Source organism: Pristis pectinata, chromosome 10 (genome assembly GCF_009764475.1).
Source record: "Pristis pectinata isolate sPriPec2 chromosome 10, sPriPec2.1.pri, whole genome shotgun sequence".
NCBI lineage: Eukaryota > Metazoa > Chordata > Chondrichthyes > Rhinopristiformes > Pristidae > Pristis > Pristis pectinata.
In genome coordinates this window covers 48,273,183-48,293,104 of record NC_067414.1, presented here as the reverse complement: position 1 = coordinate 48,293,104, position 19,922 = coordinate 48,273,183, and the positions used below count along the sequence as shown (strand labels likewise).

Here is a 19,922-nt window from a genome sequence, read left to right as displayed (position 1 = left end):
AAGGTTAATGTGAAGATGGATCACTGAAGCGAATGAGTGGTAACTATACTCAATATATGGCTTTGCTTGAATGAACAACATTATGTTCAATCCAACTGAGGGAATCAATAATTCCGTCAAATGTGGCACCATTAACAATCAACAATGATATGATTGATGAGGACCAGGAGAAATTTCTCCCAGTCAGTCTGTCATTAATTAATTAATTCATTCATGTGTTCATAATTACCTGTGAATTGATTTTGCACCTGATGACAAAAGGGGTAAATGATCAATTATCATACCTGTTAGTAATGTTGATAAAACAAAATATTGGTACACTTTAAAGATAAACATACTTTCTTGTACATTACTGTAATAAAGTATTAAACCATTTCCCACAGCAACATGTTAATCCTGAAAAAATTTATTTCTTTCAAATAAAAAGGCCTTTCCAAAAGTGCCTACAGCACAATGGTGTTCAAGTATACAGGGACTATGCTCTCCTTCAAAGAAAAAAATTAGATAATAGAAGTTAGACATTAAAAGGTAAATTATACTGCTAAATCTGACTTCAGTCACCGATTTCTTCATTTTTTGTAAATCCATCAGTCTTCAAATTTACTTTTAATAACTGAACATGAAACAAACTTTCCTCAGCATTATCTACAACTATAAAAATAAATATTCCATTAAAATATGTTCAAAAAAAGGGTAGTTTTCTATTTCTACCACCTGGCCACTAATCTGCCCTTTAAAGAGCTGCCAGGTTTTCATGCTATCATTTTCGGCTGGTAGTGAAGGTGAAAATCTATCTGTTCCTACTGGCAACCTGCCTGTGAGTATATATTGACAATCGAAACAATTGGCTTAATAATGTAGGGCAAAGTCATTGTTTTAGTGATATATTTCTTACTAATGATTCTTATAATCCTTAAAAATAGTGAAATAATTAAAAATAAATGATTCTTAATACTGTCCGTTGTACCTTTGATGATCCTGATGCATATTTCTATCCTTTGGAGTAGAAATTCACCTTGAGTGGGGGTCATTATATCTGCTGCACCATATTTTATTCCATTGAACTCAATCAATATATCACATTGTATATCATGGGAAGCGATAGGGTTACTATTATCTGGAAATTGACAAACAGTTGGTAACTCTAAATGGTCACTTCACTGCATTGCATACTTTCTTTAAAGTTCATTCCAGAGTACAATGCACTGATGCACCTTTTAGTAAATTTAGCACCGCCAACTGTGGTTGAATTTCTGGGCATGCATGTTTCCTGCATCCACCCATGATGAATTTCTACCTTTTGATGTCCAGTCTATGTCAGGGTAAATAATAAATTGCAGATGGATTGGCTTAGGTTTTCATTTTACAAACGTAATCAACAAAATCTGAGATTGAATGCAGTTTTCTTAGAATCTAATAAACTATTAATTTTATTTGTATTAATAAAGACCTCAATCTGGACATTATCCGGCCTTGGGGAATCACATCTTAATTGCACAGATGGTAGATTCCCTGCCAGGCAACATTTCCCCCAGCTTTTGGACCAGTTCCCAACATAATCAACAAAAATTAAAAACATGTTTTTACTCACCATTTCATCCAACCTCTATCTCAAAGAAAAATGGTAAAGTTGAAGTGCTTTGGTGACATGTAAAATAATGAAACAATCACTGTGCCCTATAGTATTACAAGCAGAGATGAATAAACTGAAATGTAACTCCAGGGTGTGACATTTGGCATAAAATGCAAGCATTCTGCAAGAACAGGCGTTTGAACAGGCAAGTATAGAACGTTAATACAAGCACATTTTACTATAGTTTAGTTCTTAATAGCACCGCCAAACTACCTAAGAAAGCACAACCATGAGCCACAAATATAGCTAAGATATAATGTTTAAGACATAGTCTATAGCAGATTTGGTTTCCAAAAACACCATGGGACCAACAGAGCGTTAATACAGATAATAAAATCATGTTTCTTTTATACAGATAGTAACAAAGATGATCATCACAAAGTACTTCAACAGACTGGTGCATTAAAAAATAACAGTAAATACAATTTCTAGCCTTTAGTTTGCATCAATGAACATAATGTACATATATCCCTGTGTTAAAACATAATAGCTGCCTTACACATTAAGATAGAAAAATGTAGACAGCTTTAGTGGATTACAGCAGAAGCAGTGGTAATGAAGAAACAGAAGTGTCTTGACTATACTATCAACTTTTGTTTGGTTCTTGCCTTTCATCTATTTTTCATGTGACCTATAAAGGTTTTCAACTATTCATATATACTACTACAGCCTATTTCTTCCACAGCTTCACATTTATTTTTGTGTAGGGACAGCAAAAGATGAGGTGGACTGCTTACTGAAGAGTCAGGGGAATTCAAAGCATCTCCTGCAAAGCTATGGTAGCAATATTATCATAGACTCCATCAGCAATCATTCAGGGAAATATTTTCAACATTATAATGTCCCCCCTCCCACCACCCCAAACATTTTTAATTTACTCAGAGATGTCTAGACCTACATACATTAAGGCAAATGTGGAGCTAGTATAAGAATTAGCTCACATTTGGTAGCATCACCCAATCCTTAGTAAAATCATGGCACTGGTTCAATTCACCATTTGCATCTTATGCAGCAGAAATGATTATTTAACAATGACCTCTAAATATAAACTGTTAATCTAATTTGTTGATGAACAGTTGCAGTTATAATTGGCAATCTGGAATCATAAAAGAGAACTGTGCAGTCAGCTTTTCACATTGGCCTGCAGAGGGCACCAATACTTTAGTTCACCCTTTTAGGCACCAAACTTCCACTTATTTAACTCAGCAAGTTGAAACACAGAGCAGAAAGTTTGCTGGTTATTGTGTGCAGTTTTAAAACTTTGAAGTCTTTCATATGTCTGCATGTTAGTTGGGTCTTCTGTTATTCCAAATCTCTGAGCTAGGACACCACTTCAAAGGTGATCAGTGTTTCACACTGAACAATACAAAAGCCACCATCGCCAGGTTCCTTGAAATTAAGGTATGAAAAGTTTGAAGTCAGGAGAATTTTAAGGCATCCAGTTTCCAGGTTATTTTGACCTAAAATGATAAATTAAAAGTGATGTCAATCAATTATTACATGAAGGTTTGTATTTGTTTAAACTTCAAAGAGATTTAATAACAATTGCATGTCAGTGCATTTGATATAATGCAAAGAACTCATGAGGGATTTGATTTTAAGTCCTGCTACTTAATAAACTGAAGGATAACAGAAATCACAGTAGTTTTTCAAGGCCCAACTAATTGAAGCTGTTGGGAGACAGATTTCAGATACAAATCCAGGTTTTAGATGCATTTTTTAAAAATTTTATTTACAGCGTGGTAACAGGCCCTTCCGGCCCAATGAGTCCGCGCTGCCCATTTTAAACCCCAAATTAACCCACCCGTACGTCTTTAGAATGTGGGAGGAAATCGGAGCACCCGGCGGAAACTCATGCAGACACAGGAGAACGTACAAACTCCTTACAGACAGTGATGGTAATCGAACCCCGATCGCTGGCGCTGTAATAGCGTCGCGCTAACCGCTACGCTACCGTGCCTCAGGTATCTCGGACATAGTTTGGAGGAGCTGAATGCTGGCAGAGGAGATGGCCCATTGTCTTTTCCTTCTGCTACCTATCCAACACAACAAGTAAATATTGAATTGGGCCAGGAATTTCCTGAGATCTACTCCCACTCTGCCACCATAACTTTGCTGGAAGTACAGAAGTTTCACTTTATATGTATCAACCTATGTCACGAACCAGCAACAAAAGAAACACACTGAGCATGATTCAGTGTTAAAAACTATTTTATTAATCACTACTTATGATAATACGTAAAATAAAAGTAAAAATGTTAGTATGTTAGAATTCAAAAATGTTAAACCTTGAACGTTAACCCCAAAACTAAACTCTTCGTGTGTGTGTGTGTGTGACAAAGTCCCAAACTCCAAGTTCCGGAATGGTTCTTAAAGTTCAGTTCCGCAAACCATAAGGTGAAACATGAGCAAGGGCTTCTTTGACAACCACTGTTGTCTGAAGATAAGACGTAGACGTAGAGAAACATAGAGAGAGTAAATACGAAATCCAAATGTTCCACGATGGAACCCCAGCGACACTTCAGTGTTTACTCGGTAGTGACTTCCTCACCCCGAAAAGCATCCGAATCATGGTCGTCCACACACACAAATACCTGTTTCCTTCTACAGGTCAGCAACAAAGTGAACTCCACCGGATTACTTCCAACTTCCATACATGGATTTCAGTGGCAGACACAGTTATAGTTTCTCATCTGTTACGGACTCAGTGAAAGTCCCTTTAAGATAGAGAGTGTGTGTGTATGTGTGTGTGGGGCGTGCTTACGTCAATAGAAGATAAAGGACGTAATGACGTTGTTGAAGAAGTCAGGAGAGAGAGAGAGAGAAAAGGGAGAGAGACACCAGCCTGCTTGTTTTCTCTATCGATGGATGAGAAACAATAACTGTTTGCCATAGAAATCCATGTATGGAAGTTGGAAGTAATCTGGTGGAGTTCACTTTGTTGCTGACCTGTAGAAGGAAACAGGTATTTGTGTGGACGACCACGATTCGGATGCTTTTCGGGGTGAGGAAGTCACTACCGAGTAAACACTGAAGTGTCGTTTGGGTTCCATCGTGGAACATTTGGATTTCGTATGTACTCTCTCTATGTTTTTCTACATCTACATCTTATCTTCAGACAACGGTGGTTGTTGAAGAAGCCCTTGCTCATGTTTCACCTTATGGCTTGCGGAACTGAACTTTAAGAACCATTCCGGAACTGGGAGTTTTGGACTTTGTCACACACACACACGAAGAGTTTAGTTTTGGGGTTAACGTTCGAGGTTTAACATTCTTGAATTCTAACATACTAACATTTTTTTTAACTTTTATTTTACGTATTATCATAAGTAGTGATTAATAAAATAGTTTTTAACACTGAATCATGCTCAGTGTGTTTCTTTTGTTGCTGGTTTGTGACACATCCATCGATAGAGAAAACTAGCAGGCTGGTGTCTCTCTCCCTTCTCTCTCTCTTCTTCTGACTTCTACAACAACGTCATTACGTCCTTTATCTTCTATTGACGTAAGTGCCCCACACACACATACACACACACTCTCTATCTTAAAGGGACTTTCACTGAGTCCGTAACACCTCCCATCTAAAAAAAAATTTTTCCCAAGAAAAATTTAACCGCGCATACAGTTAGTAATGTTAATAATTATCATTTTACACAACTACAAACTATCAGATTAGTACAGATACATATTTCCCATTTAACATCGGGAAAGGCAATCAGCAATCACATTACCTTTACCTTTAATGTGAGTTATCATGAGATCAAACTCTTGCAAAATTAAACTCCAGTTTAACAGCCTTCTGTTCTTGTTTTTGACTCGGCTCAGAAACACCAATGGGTTATGATCTGTATATACAGTCAATGGTTTCTGAGCGGTGCAAACATATACACTGAAATGTTGCAAGGCTAAAACAAGCGACAGTAATTCTTTCTCTATGGTGGAATAATTCTTTTGATGCTCATTAAATTTCTTTGAAAAGTAAGCTACAGGATGGTCAATATCATCAAGGTCACCCTTCTGCAACAACACAGCTCCTGCAGCTTCATCACTGGCATCTACTGCTAATGAAAATGGCTTTTCAAAGTCAGGTGTTTTGAGCACAGGATGGTAGCATAAAATGGCTTTCAGCTTCTCAAATGCTTCTTGACAAGAATCTGTCCAAACAAACTTTACTCCCTTCTTCAGAAGATTAGTTAGGGGAAGAGCAATATCAGCAAAATTTTTACAAAATTTTCGATAATATCCAACCATTCCCAAAAATCTTCTAACAGTCCTCGTACCTGTGGGAATAGGGAACTCAGATATTGCTTGAACTTTTGCCTGAACAGGAGCTTGCTTGCCTACAACATAACCAAGATACATCACAGTGGCATGGCCAAATTCACTTTTAGCCAAGTTAACTGTAAGGTTAGCCTTGGAAAGTCTTTCAAACAACCTTTCTAACGCAGAGATGTGATCTTCCCAAGTATCATTCCCAGTCACTAAGTCGTCAATGTAGGCATCTGTATGTTTTAACCCATGAATCACTGAATTAATCATTCTTTGAAATGTTGCCGGAGCATTTTTCATTCCAAATGGTAAAACATTGTATTCATACAATCCAGAAGGGGTTACAAAGGCAGAAATCTCCCTCCCTCAATCTGTTAATGGAACACACCAGTACCCTTTTAATAGGTCAATCTTTGTAAGAAATTTTGCCTTTCCCACTCTATCTATGCAGTCATCCACCCTAGGAATAGGGTAAACATCTGACTTCGTTACAGCATTCACTTTCCTGTAATCTGTGCAAAATCTAACAGTTCCATCAGGTTTAGGTACAATAACACAGGGCGAACTCCAATTTGAAGTAGAATGTCTAATAATATCATTTTCCAACATGTACTTTAGTTCCTGATCAACAAGTTTACTTTTTTCCACATTCATTCGATATGGGTGTTGTTTGATTGGTTTTGCATCCCCAACATCAACATCATGGGTAATTATCGATGTTCTGTTTGGAACATCTGGGAACAGATTTTTAAATTTTAAAATTAATTCTCTCATCTGTTGTTTTTGTGAAACTTGTAAATGGTCCAACTTCGTTTCAAGGTTCTCCATGATATTTTGGTGTTTTAGTTTTGATGGAACAATATTTGGTCTAAATTGGCCTTCCTCAACATCAACATCAGGTATTCTAGAAACAACCTTTACATCATCCACCAAGGCCACAACTGAATCCCTCTCATAATAAGGCTTTAGCACGTTTACATGACAGAGTTGTGTTTTCTTGCGTCTATCTGGTGTTTTGATTATATATGTTAAATCAGTCACTCGAGATTCAATAACATAGGGTCCAGAAAAACGAGATTGCAAGGGATTATTTTGGCTAGGGAAAAATACCAACACCTTTTGCCCCACTGCAAATGTCCTAGGCCGAGCACGTCTATCAAAATATGTCTTCATTCTTATCTGGCTGGTTTTCAAATTCTCTCTCGCTAGCTGGCAGACTCTCTCCAACCGAGTTTTAAATTTTTGGACATGGGGGAGGTCTCCATTTCCTCATTAACACTCCATTTTTGACATAATATCCATTTGGCACTTTTTCAATCTCCTCACATGAGAGTGCTTTTCCTTTCAATTCTATCAACTCAGGGTCCTTTGTCTGTTCCACCATAAACTCCTTCCTCGACAAAGACAAATCTTTAAATTCAGGCTCACTATAAGGATGTTGATCCTCCAGTGAAGACAGAAAAGTCTCAGATAAGGCATCATAATTTTCTTCCTGTTTAGGACTGTCACAAGGAACCACATCAGACTGCACAGGACTGTCTGTCTTGGCTAATCTTTAGCTCTAGCTGGAGTCACCGCACATGATGGGTAAACATCTGGATCATTCTCAGACTCATCAATCCTTGGTTTGGTTGTTAACCGTACCACAGGAACAATTTCTCCATCTGCAAGGTCATTTCCCAATAACAAAGAAACTCCTTCCACTGGTAACCTAGGTCTTATCCCTATCTCGACTGGTCCTTCTACGAACTTTGACTTTAAAATCACCCTGTGTAAAGGGACAGACATGGTGTCATCTGTAACGCCTCGCACTAGATTTACCTCACCAGTGTCAGTTTCTTCACCAAAATTTAAAACACTGTCCAGCAAGAGAGATTGACTAGCCCCAGTAACTCTAAGAATTTTCACTGGCACCTGGGGTGACTCATCATTCAGTGAAACAAAACCCTCTGACACATAAGAACGGAATTCTTTTCTCACCTCCTCCAACTTTTCCGCTTTTCCCTCTTGCAAGGACTGATCTTTAACAGCATCTCCTAAACCTTTTTGATTTTTAATTGCCTGAAAGCAAGCATTGGGCACAGCTTCCTTCCTTTTCTTCAAAAGGGCACAATTAGATATCACATGGCCAGGTTTCCTACAGTAATAACAAGTACGCTCAACAGGTTTCTCCAGCCCTGGCTTCTTTTCATCTTTTCCTTTTTGATTACCTCCCAATTTAATCTCCGGTTTACCTGGATTGTCCTTGTAACTCTTTTGAAAGGTTTTAGGTTGTCCCCATTTGGATTTATGGGTTAAAGCATAATCATCTGCCAACCTAGCAGTTTCTTGTAAAGTTTCCACTGCCTTTTCATTTAAATATGTTGTTAATTCAGCTGGAACACATCTTTTAAAGTCTTCCACTAATATCAATTCTTTCAATTTATCAAAATCCCCATCTACATTTTTAGCCATGTACCATCGTTCAAAACATATTCTCTTTCCATTGGCAAATTCCATATAAGTCTGATCTGCAGATTTCCTCAAGTCTCTAAATTTTTGTCTATAAGCTTCAGGTACCAATTCATAGGTCTTCAATATAGCTTGTTTTACCTTGGTATAATCAGCTGCATCCTCAGCAGACAAAGCAGAATAAGCTTTTTGAGCTTTACCTTTAATCACACTCTGTACCATAAGAGCCCATCCTTTCTTTGGCCAGTTTGAACTCACAGCAACTATTTCAAAATGTTGGAAATACTGATCAACCTGATCTTCCTCAAAAGGAGGGACTAATCGAACCTCCCTGCTGGCTGAAAAACCATCATCAGAATCAGATTCCAAACTCTTTCGCTTCATTTGTAAATCATGCTGCCTCTGTTTCTCCTTCTCCTCACTATCCAGCTCCATCCTCTTCAATTCCATCTGCTTCATTGCCAGATCAGCCTCTATCTTCATCTGAGTTATCTTTTGTTCGGCCTCTAATTTCTCTCGTTCGGCCTCTATCTTTAACTGGGTCTGCTCTCGTTCAGCCTCTATCTTTAACTGGGTCTGTTCTCGTTCAGCCTCTAATCTCTTTTGCTCTCATTCAGCCTCTAATTTCTTTTGTTCTCGTTCAGCCTCTATCTTTGCCAGCTGCACCTGTGCCTCAGAAATTGCTATTTCACTGCCAGGAAACTGTTTTAACACTTCCTTCTCAAACACCTTCTTTTCCACATAATGGCCAGCTATCAGTCTCTGAATATCTGCCTTTCTCATAGACTGCTTTACTTCTGAGAGGTTTAACCTTGTAGCAATCTTTATCAGATCATCCTTTTTCACCACCTCCAATCCCTTTTGGGTTGGTGACTCCAAAAATGCCTTAATATCCATTGCTGCTGGTTTCCACACACACAAGCCAATTAAAAAGAATTTATCAGACCTCCCTCAAAAATCTTTGGATTGAATCCCGAACAAATCTCGTCAATCTGGGGAACGATCCCAGACGACACTCGTTAATCTTTGGATTGGATACCGGACGAGCCCCCAATTTTGTCACGAACCAGCAACAAAAGAAACACACTGAGCATGATTCAGTGTTAAAAACTATTTTATTAATCACTACTTATGATAATACGTAAAATAAAAGTAAAAATGTTAGTATGTTAGAATTCAAAAATGTTAAACCTTGAACATTAACCCCAAAACTAAACTCTTCGTGTGTGTGTGACAAAGTCCCAAACTCCAAGTTCTGGAATGGTTCTTAAAGTTCAGTTCCGCAAGCCATAAGGTGAAACATGAGCAAGGGCTTCTTCGACAACCACCGTTGTCTGAAGATAAGACGTAGACGTAGAGAAACATAGAGAGAGTAAATACGAAATCCAAATGTTCCACGATGGAACCCCAGTGACACTTCAGTGTTTACTCGGTAGTGACTTCCTCACCCCGAAAAGCATCCGAATCGTAGTCGTCCACACACACAAATACCCGTTTCCTTCTACAGGTCAGCAACAAAGTGAACTCCACCGGATTACTTCCAACTTCCATACATGGATTTCAGTGGCAGACACAGTTATAGTTTCTCATCCATCGATAGAGAAAACTAGCAGGCTGGTGTCTCTCTCCCTTCTCTCTCTCTTCTTCTGACTTCTACAACAACGTCATTACGTCCTTTATCTTCTATTGACGTAAGCACGCCCCACACACACATACACACACACTCTCTATCTTAAAGGGACTTTCACTGAGTCCGTAACACCTACAACAAAGATATGCAGAGGATCAGGAGCAGCTGCAAGGAAATTCAGCAAGGTGTCAGTTTTAATCATTAACTTTAGTGGTGGAATTCACAGATTCACAGCATTGGTATTGGTGTGTACTGAAAATGAAAATTGGAACTGCTAAGTGAATGGAGACAGAAGGAATGATCATTCGTTGCTTTGATGTCAATTAACTTCTTTAACAGAGAACAGTATAGAGATCACAAGAAGCTCTGGGTGCACTGGACTTGAACTTGGAGGGGCAATGATTTGATTACTTTGGAGATCGGGGAACAAGAATTAAAGGACCTGTTGCTGTATATATTAACTAAAGTTGACTAGAGGACAGAAACCAGAGAGCAGTGGTGACTATTCAACATAGTACAGAGGTGTTCCCCAGGTGACTCTATTAGGACCACTGATTGTTTAGATATATTTTGAGGACTTGGTCTTAGGTATACATGGTATCTTTTCAAAGTGTGCAGATAATGCAAACCTGGAAATGTGGTAAGCACAATGGATAGTCGGTTTCAGAACAGGCAAACAGGTGAAATTTTACTTCTAGGAATCGGAAGTGATACATACTGTTAGGAAAAATGAGGACAGCCGATAAGAACCAATGAGTACACTCTTAAAGTGGGTGGTGGAACAGATTCACCTGAGGTTTAACATGTAACACTTTGAAGATAACAGAAGAAATCAAAACGATTGCTTTTTTCAAAACAAAAGCATAACAATTCTTGACATTATAAACAGAGGCATTGAATACTATTAAGAACCTTATGCTAAGCCATGGAAATCACTGGTTGAGCCTCGGCTGTAGTATTATGTTCATTTAAGTGGTTGGAGAGGATGTAGAAGAGATTTGCTAGAATTATATTGGAGGTGATAGTGTTCAGTTACATAAAAAGACTTAAACCATGATGCTTGCTTTACCCATTCACAGGATCTGGGCATCACTGGTAAAGCCAGTATTTATTGTCCACAATCTTGTACACCTCCATCAATCTCCTCTCCTCTCAATCCCAGAGGAGTTGGGGTTGAGAGGACATTTGACAGAGGCGTACAAGATCATGTCAGGTGTAGACAAGGTAAATAGAGAGAATCTATTCCCATTAGCATGTTGTTCATGGGGCTATAGATTAAAATCTTTGGCCAAAAGCTCTGGGGGGAAAAGAACAAAAACTTTTTATCATTCACATGGAGAGCTGTTATGATCTATACTCAGAAAGAACATGGGAATGGGACTGCTGTTCTAGGAGCCACCATAAACTGAGTGGGCTGCGTCGCCCTCTGTGTGATAACAGTTCTATTGTTCAAAGCTTAAATCTTCAGAAAGTAACCAAACTATTAAACATTGTCATGCAAAACACCATTCAGTGAGTTTTTATTATTCACCCTCATTTAACAATTGTATTTACAGTTCTTCAAAGGTTAACATTAATGTTAACCTTTGAAGATGTTTAACCTTTGATTAATGTTAACCATCAAGTTATTTTTTGTTTCACTTGATAAAAATTGTAATGCCTCGAAAGTGATTTCAGAGTGGTGATTTTGTTACATTTTCATTAGCATATTAATGCTACTTCAAACTTCCTTCCTAACAGTTAATTTCAAGTACTCCATTAGCACCAATGTTGGAGTTTGAATTAATTGAGTCTTGAGTCAAGGTCCAGTTTACCACGGAAATGAGATTCCCCAAGATCAGGTGGTATTAGCTCTTGCCTCAAACTATTCTCAATTTAGTGTTCATGTAAATCTTACACCCCTCCACACTAAAGCTAAATTAGTGCAAAAATGCCTTTTGTACCGGGGAACATTCACATGGAATTGACATGCCAGGAAAGTTTTGGTAGCACAGTTCGCATTTAATGACTTTGACATGACTGTTCTGATCGCAATTTTTTGCATGTTTTAAACATTACCTAACATTCTAAATTATTCAGTAACTAAGTTATTCTCTGTAATGTTATGCAGAATGAAATGTGAAAATTGTTGCAAATTAAAGCAAAAACTGAATGTTAGAAATGATTAAATACAGAGTTTGGGTTGTAGAGCTTAATTTGGTGAATTAAATGCATTATTGTCACCAGGTTGGGAGCTAAACAGTAATGTCTGAATAGCAGTGGCCTTAGTCAAAAATCAGAACCAAGTTAGTTTATCATTTGATATTAATGATACATATTCATAGACTTTTACAACAAAGGAGGAGGCTATTTATTTTATTCTGTCTGTTCCAGTTCTTTGAAGAATCTATCCAATTAGTCCCATTCTTTTGCTTTTTCCACATACCTCAACAACTTTGTTCCTTTTCAGATACTTGTCCAATTCTCTTTTGAAAGTTAGTGCTGAATCCATTTCCAACAGGTTGTGCATTCCAGATAAGAACAACCAGTTAAATTTTACCTCATTTACCCCTCTGGATTGCGTTTTGCCAGTTAATTTGAAGTTGTGACCTCTGGTTACCAAACTTACTGCTGATGGAAACAGTTTAACATCATCTTGAACATTTCTTTCAAATCTCTGATTTTAGGAGAATCACCCAGGTTTCTCTGGTCGCCTCACTTAAATGAAGTTCTTTATCCCTTGCACAAATGAGTAAATCCCATGGTCACCCTCTCCTACACTGTGACATCCTTCCTACTGTATGGCACCGTGATACTTCTTGTGAGGCCTAAACAGCAATTTGTAAAGGTTTAACACAATTTCATTTTACTCTGTACTTGTATTTATGAAGCAGAAGTTCCTAAATGTGATTGTTAAAGCAATTTCATCAACCTGTGCCACATTTAAATATTTGTTCATGTGGTCCACTTGGGCCACCTGCTTCTGCAATCCCTTCATAGATGCATGGATATATGCAATGGAAATGTTCTTAAATTTTTGTGCATGATGTAACAATGAAATATTGACAATGATCTGGATGTGAATATGGAAGCATTATGATGTGCTGCTGCCTGTAACTTTGTGCTAGAAGCTATTATTGCACCATTTAAGTGTGGTGCTTCACTCTGAATGAAAAGCTTCTGCAACATGTGCATGGACAGCATTGATAAGTTTTACCAGTTTCTACCAACAAGACATCCTAGGTGTGAACACTTTGATGTCCTCATGTGGCAAAGAAAACTGCCCCAAATCATATCCCAAAACATTTCATAAAATTATAACAGACTGTAATGCTGAAGGTTCTGTCTAACAATCACACCAAACTTGAAAGATTGACATGGAGGAAAAATATCTAAGAACATGTACATTGTACATTGTTGATTCAAAAAATATTACAGGTTAATCTATCCTTATTTTTCCAGTAGAAATAAGTATTTTTAACTAGAGATTAATAAGCAACTACCATAAAATATTTAGTGCAGTTTGCTTTAACTTTAGAGAATGTGCAAGATATCAACAAATTTAACCAAACAGTGAATTGTACTGCTTGCTCATAAGTTGATATATTATCATGGAGGCTCTACAGGGTGGTTTGATGGATGGAACTGGGATACTGGGCTGGGATGGGATGAGAAAAAAAAATCATAATAGCCATCTGTGGACTGGATATTGGTCTTCCTTACAGAAGGGCTCCATAACTATATGAAACAGAAGTGTGCAGGAGTGTTGCCCATCTGTTCTCCCAACTGTGCCTAGCTCACGGTATAATGTTATGTTGGTGAACCTTGTCAATGTACATCTGGTTATACCCAAATTACACAATGGCCTCTATGTGAATCATCATCTATTTTATTAACTGTATAACTTTTTTGTACGGTCCTCTGTAAGGTTAACTCTAAATGTAGTAAATGAACTTTTAATTGTGGCATGACTTAGAAAGGCTCCATGAAGGAGGCAGTCAGAGATGGATCATCTGCCAACCTTGGTATTGGTTTGGTATTGGTTTATTATTGTCACTTGTACTGAGGTACAGTGAAATGCTTGTCTTACAAACTGATCGTACAGGTCAATTTATTACACAGTACAGTTACATTAAGTTAGTACAGAGTGCATTGATGTAGTACAGGTAAAAACAATAACAGTACAGAGTAAAGTGTCACAGCTACAGAGAAAGTGCAGTGCAATAAGGTGCAAGGTCACAACAAGGTGGAGCATGAGGTCATAGTCCATCTCATCGTATAAGGGAACCATTCAATAGTCTTATCATAGTGGGGTAGAAGCTGTCCTTAAGTCTGGTGGTATGTGCCCTCAGGCTCGTGTATCTTCTACCCGGAAAAGGAGAGAAGAGAGAATGTCCTGGGTGGGTGGGGTCTTTGATTATGCTGGCTGCTACACCAAGACAACGAGAGGTAAAGGCAGAGTCCAAGGAGGGGAGGCTGTTGTCCGTGATGCGCTGGGCTGTGTCCACAACTCTTTGCAGCTTCTTGTGGTCCTGGGCAGAGCAGTTGCCATACCAAGCCGTGATACATCCAGAAAGGATACTTTCTATGGTGCATCGGTAAAAGTTGGTGAGAGTCAAAGGGGACAAACCAAATTCCTTTAGCCTCCTGAGGAAGTAGAGGTGCTGGTGAGCTTTCTTGGCCATGGCATCTAGGTGATTTGACCAGGACAGGCTGTTGGTGATGTTCACTCCCAGGAACTTGAAGCTCTCAACCCTCTCAACCTCAGCACCATTGATGTAGACAGGTGCATGTACACTGCCCCCTTTCCTGAAGTCAATGACCAGCTCTTTTGTTGACATTGAGGGAAAGGTTGTTGTCATGACACCATTCCACTAAGCTCTCTATCTCCTTCCTGTACTCCAACTCATCGCTGTTTGAGATACGGCCTACAACGGTGGTATCATCTGCAAACTTGTAGGTGGAGTTAGAGCAGAATCTGGCCACACAGTCATGAGTGTATAGGGAGTAGAGCAGAGGGCTGAGGACGCAGCCTTGTGGGGCACCAGTGTTGAGAATAATCGTGCCGGAGGTATTGCTGCCTATCCTCACTGATTGCGGTCTGTTTGTTAGAAAGTCAAGGATCCAGTTACAGAGTGAGGTGTTGAGTCCTATGTCTCGGAGTTTGGTGACAAGCTTGCTTGAAATTATTGTATTGAAGGCAGAGCTGTAGTCAATAAACAATAGTCTAACGTATGTGTCTTTACTGTCCAGATGCTCCAGAGCTGAGTGTAGGGCCAGGGAGATGGCATCCGCTGTAGACCTGTTTCACCAATAGGCGAATTGAAATGGGTCCAGGTTGTCTGGTAGGCTGGAGTTGATGCATGCCATGACCAACTGTTATGAGAAAGGTTCTTTTGGTATCTTAAAGATAAAAGGTATATGGAGACACAGTCTTTGTGCTTTAAAAAGAGGATTTTATTCACAAAGACCAATGCGGGAACAGAATGTGAAGGAACAAATGCACCCGTGCACACTCGCACTAGGGTGATCGCAAAATGTGGGGGGAAGTCGCAACAGGGGTGAAGTGCACACACGCTCACACACACACACACACACACACACACACACACACACACACACACACACACACACACAACAAACTAGTACAAACTATCATGGAATGAACAAATACATTGTCTGGACCCCCTGAATTGGGACAAACAGCGGCTCTACACTACCGGGAATCCACTCAGGACGCTCCTTGACCCCTGTGGAAGTGCACCCTCTCACCTGTAGTCTCGAACCCAGCAGCAATCGGAAAAGAGGACAAGAGCCCACGTGTACCATCTTTTATAGGGCTGTAGTGGGGTGGAGCCTGTTCAGGTGAAACAAGCCAATGATTCATGGTCAAGAACAAAGGTGGGTTATGAGCCAATCCTCAGGTGTGCTCTTTAATGGGTGGGGCGGAGCCGGACCCTTGATTGACAGTGGTATAGCTTCTGACCTGACAGGCAATGCTATCATCCGACCATGGGGGTCAGTAGTGTTGTCACTGTCGTCTGACCCCTGTCCTTTCATACTACACCAACCTCTCAAAGCACTTCATGATGGTGGATGTCAGAGCCACTGGTCGGTAGTCATTGAGGCATGTTGCCTTGCTTTTCTTTGGTACCAGGATGATAGTGGTCTTCTTAAAATAGGAGGGAATCTGAGATTGAAGTAGGGAAAGGTTGAATATGTCTGCAAATACTTCTGCCAGCTGATCAGCACAAGATCTGAGCACACGGCCTGGGACACCATCTGGGCCAGGTGCTTTCCTCGTGTTCACTCTCCGAAAGACTGATCTTACGTCCTCCACTGTGATCACAGGTTCAGCTGCATTGGTGGCTGTCAGGGTGGATGGTAACAATCCACTTCCCTTTTGTTCAAAACGTGCATAGAATGTGTTAAGTTCATCAGGAAGGGATGTGCTGTTGTTAGCTATGCAGCCCAACTTCGTCTTGTAGCCTGTTATGGCATGTAAGCCCTGCCATAACTGACGGCTGGTCAGGGACTCTATTTTGAGTTGGTATTGCCTCTTGGCATCCCTGATTGCTTTTCGAAGGTCATACCTCGATCTCTTGTACAGATCAGATCACCAGATTTGTGTAGCAGTCCTCTCCTTCAGTAGGGAGTGGATCTCCCAGTTCATCCATGGTTTCCTGTTTGGGAACACCCATATGGTCTTCTTTGGTACACAGTCCTCCACAGACTTGCTGATAAAGTCTGTGATGGTGGTGGCATACTCATCAAGGCTGGCAGCTGGGTCTTTGAACATGGACCAATTCACTGTCTCAAAGCAGTCACGTAGGAGCTCATCTGCTTCCTCAGACCAGCACTGCACGACTCTCCGTACCGGCTCCTCCCGTTTCAGTTCCTGTTTGTATGCAGGGAAAAGGAGCACAGCCTGGTGGTCTGATTTCCCAAGGTGAGGATGAGGGGTGGCTTGGAAGGCATCTTTGATGGTTATATAACAGTGGTCAAGAGTGTTGGCGCCCCTGGTGGAGCAGGAGATGTGCTGATAGTATTTTGGTAACACACTCTTGAGGTTGGCCTGATTGAAGTCCCCTGCAATGATGAAGAGGGCCTCAGGGTATCCTGTCTCAAGGTTGTTGACCATGGAGTATAGCTCATTGAGTGCAGGCTTCATGTCCGTCTGTGGTGGGATGTAGACTGCCATCAGGATAGCTGGAGTGAACTCCCTTGGCAGATAGAATGGTCGACACTTCACCGTTAGATATTCCAGGCTGGGTGAGCAGGAGCTCACCAGGACCGTCACGTCCGAGCACCACAAGTTATTGATTAAGAAGCAGACCCCTCCGCCTTTAACTTTGCCCGAGGATGCTGTACAGTCCATTCGATGAATTGAGAAGCCCTCAGGTTGAATAGCAGAGTCAGGTGAGGCAGGTGTGAGCCACGTTTCACTGAGACATAGTACACAACAGTCCCTCAGTTCTCTTTGGTAGGTCAGTCTTGCCCTTAGTTCATCAACTTTGTTCTCAATGGACTGGACATTAGCTAGTAGTATGCTGGGGAGGGGGGTCTTGTAACCACGTTGTTTCAGCCTCGTCTGCAGCCCAGCCCTCTTGCCACGTTTCCGAGATACGCGGCGGCGACTCTTCGTGTGGAGCCACCAGCTAAGTTATTGTTTAGGGTCAGACCTGTATGACCAGGAGTGGATTCCCCTGGACTGGATGGTATCTTCTCCTTGCTAGACTTTGAAGACCTGGAGTGGATTCACCTGGACTGGTAGGTAAGTGATTGCCAGTGAACAGACTTGGAAGACCTGGAGTGGATCCACCTGGACTGGGAAGTAAGCTTTCACAGACTGCTGACCATCGATGATTATAGAAAATTACTCCTTGCCAGTGAAATCCTAATCTACTGTTGCCTCATCATTCTCTTTGGAGAAGACAAGGGAAAAATCATAAAGGAAGGTTGAGGAGATAGCTGTATACTCAGAAAAGGACAATATATAAACTTACAAATGGGAATACATTCATTACAAATGGAATGAAAAGCTGCAGATGTTACTTTGCAAGAGATTTACTATTGTGGGTTTAAGCTACCATTATATGAAGGAATTATTTCTGAGAGATTTTTGTAACATAATATAACAGAAATTTACTGAATTTTGCTTTTTGGCTCCACGATGGCACTTTGTTTGATCAAAGCAAAACTATTTCTCTGAGTTTGCTCTTTCCCTAGAGCTCAATAGTTCATATTTCTGTACATTTCCTTAAAAGCACAGTGCCATCTGCTTCAACTGAATCTTGCAGCAAAGCTTCCTATACTTTTAAAGATAGTAAAGACATTAATACTAACTTCTCTCTGCACTCTTTTGTGATGATTTCATATTTTAGTGAAGGACAATGCCACTGGCCAGCCAACGAAAGGGAAAGGTCTTTCCCTTTTTAATCTATTTTAACTTGTCATCCCTTGGAAGCATCCTACAGTATTCAAATCATGTACTTTGAAGTAGTAAGGTATTTTCAGCAATGAAGGAAATTGCTCTAAATATGGTCCAACCATTGTCCCTTTACTCTTGTATTATATTGCATTGTTTATAAAATCTGGAATGACACAGACACTATTACTTTTATGCAAATTATCTTTCAAACTTTTTATAGTACGTTCCACTGTTACTGGCTGCTGCCATGAAAAAAAATATGAACTTACCATATAATCGAGATTCCAGGCTAAGTGTTTTATGTGGTATCATTTCGAAGATGTCTTTGATTTTAAAGTCATGTTAATCTCTATCCCAACTTTTGACGTTAAAATTTCTATTTTCTTTCCATCACTCTTCTCAGACTGTTGATTTTCTTTTGATTTCCAGGTGATGTTTTACAACTTTGTATATTTTTTAGCTTTTCCCTAATTTCTCCATTTCGCATCATATCCTCCGTGATCTCATCTTGTCCATGTGTCCCACTAGCTGTTCATTTGACAATTCCTGCCTAACTTTTGCTCCCCCATTCCTGCTGGCTGGCCTTGTAAACCTTTGCCCTGTGTATTCCTCTTGTTCCTTCTGCAGCCTTTGAGATGGACAAGCACAAGATCCTTCTCCAAGGACCTGTATATGCATGTCAAATCTAGCGATTCACCAAGAATGTCTTTTCTATCTGGTCCTGCATTAGTACCAATGAAGTTCCCCTAAAATCCATACTCAACCTTCTTTTCTCTTTCTAATTGCTGCCATTTGGCAATACTATCTGCAGACATGGAATCAACATGGACTTTAATGACATTCAACTTTCCACCATCACTAAACTCCTCCAATGATTGTAGTATATCAGTCTGTTCCTCTTTGAATAAGTTCCTCCTGTTAATTATTTTTGTCAGTATGATAAACACTCTCTGGTCATTGCAAATTCCATTCCCCTTCCATGGCTACAACCACAAGCTGATCACACAGTTTTCAATCTTGGCATCTATTTCATCTGTAATTCAGCTGTCGACCCCATAATTCAAGCACAGAAGCCAGCACATACACTTCAGAATCCTTTTATTTTATTCCTCTTTTAAGCACCCTGGGATAGGATTTAACTTTAAAGGCACTAATATACTGTATATGCAAGCTGCTGTTACAGTTAGGTAAAAAGTTAATATGTTAAATTGTGTGAACTCCTGGATTGCCAGTTTTATGACAGATTACATATTTACAAAAATATGTTTTTAAAGGAACAAATGTTTCAAGGATTGCTTTTTTGTTAATGAATATGACTTTATCCTCATATTTAGTGTTACAATTTAGTGATAATAAGGGTACAATTGTGGACGATCTGAAAAAAATGTGCTCTTTTCGTAGAGAAATCAACAATAAATTGTTAGCATATTTCATGCAGCACTTTCTGTATGTTGTCCTATAAATAGAATAGATAATATTTTGATTAAAATACACATATGTATATAAACTACAATGTCACTCTCTATTAC

General features: G+C 39.6%; 1 protein-coding gene across 3 annotated transcripts in view; it reads right to left on the bottom strand.

Moving 5' to 3' along the window:
- Positions 1-432: 432 nt before the first annotated feature.
- Positions 433-19,922, bottom strand: part of nkain2 (sodium/potassium transporting ATPase interacting 2) — a 375,717-nt gene continuing 356,227 nt past the window's right edge. For all 3 annotated transcript variants that reach the window (XM_052025318.1, XM_052025317.1, XM_052025319.1), the window contains one exon: positions 433-3,093. In XM_052025318.1, the coding sequence (XP_051881278.1) occupies positions 3,084-3,093 (10 nt within the window). In that variant the 3' untranslated portion in view covers positions 433-3,083. The remainder of the gene's footprint in view (positions 3,094-19,922) is intronic.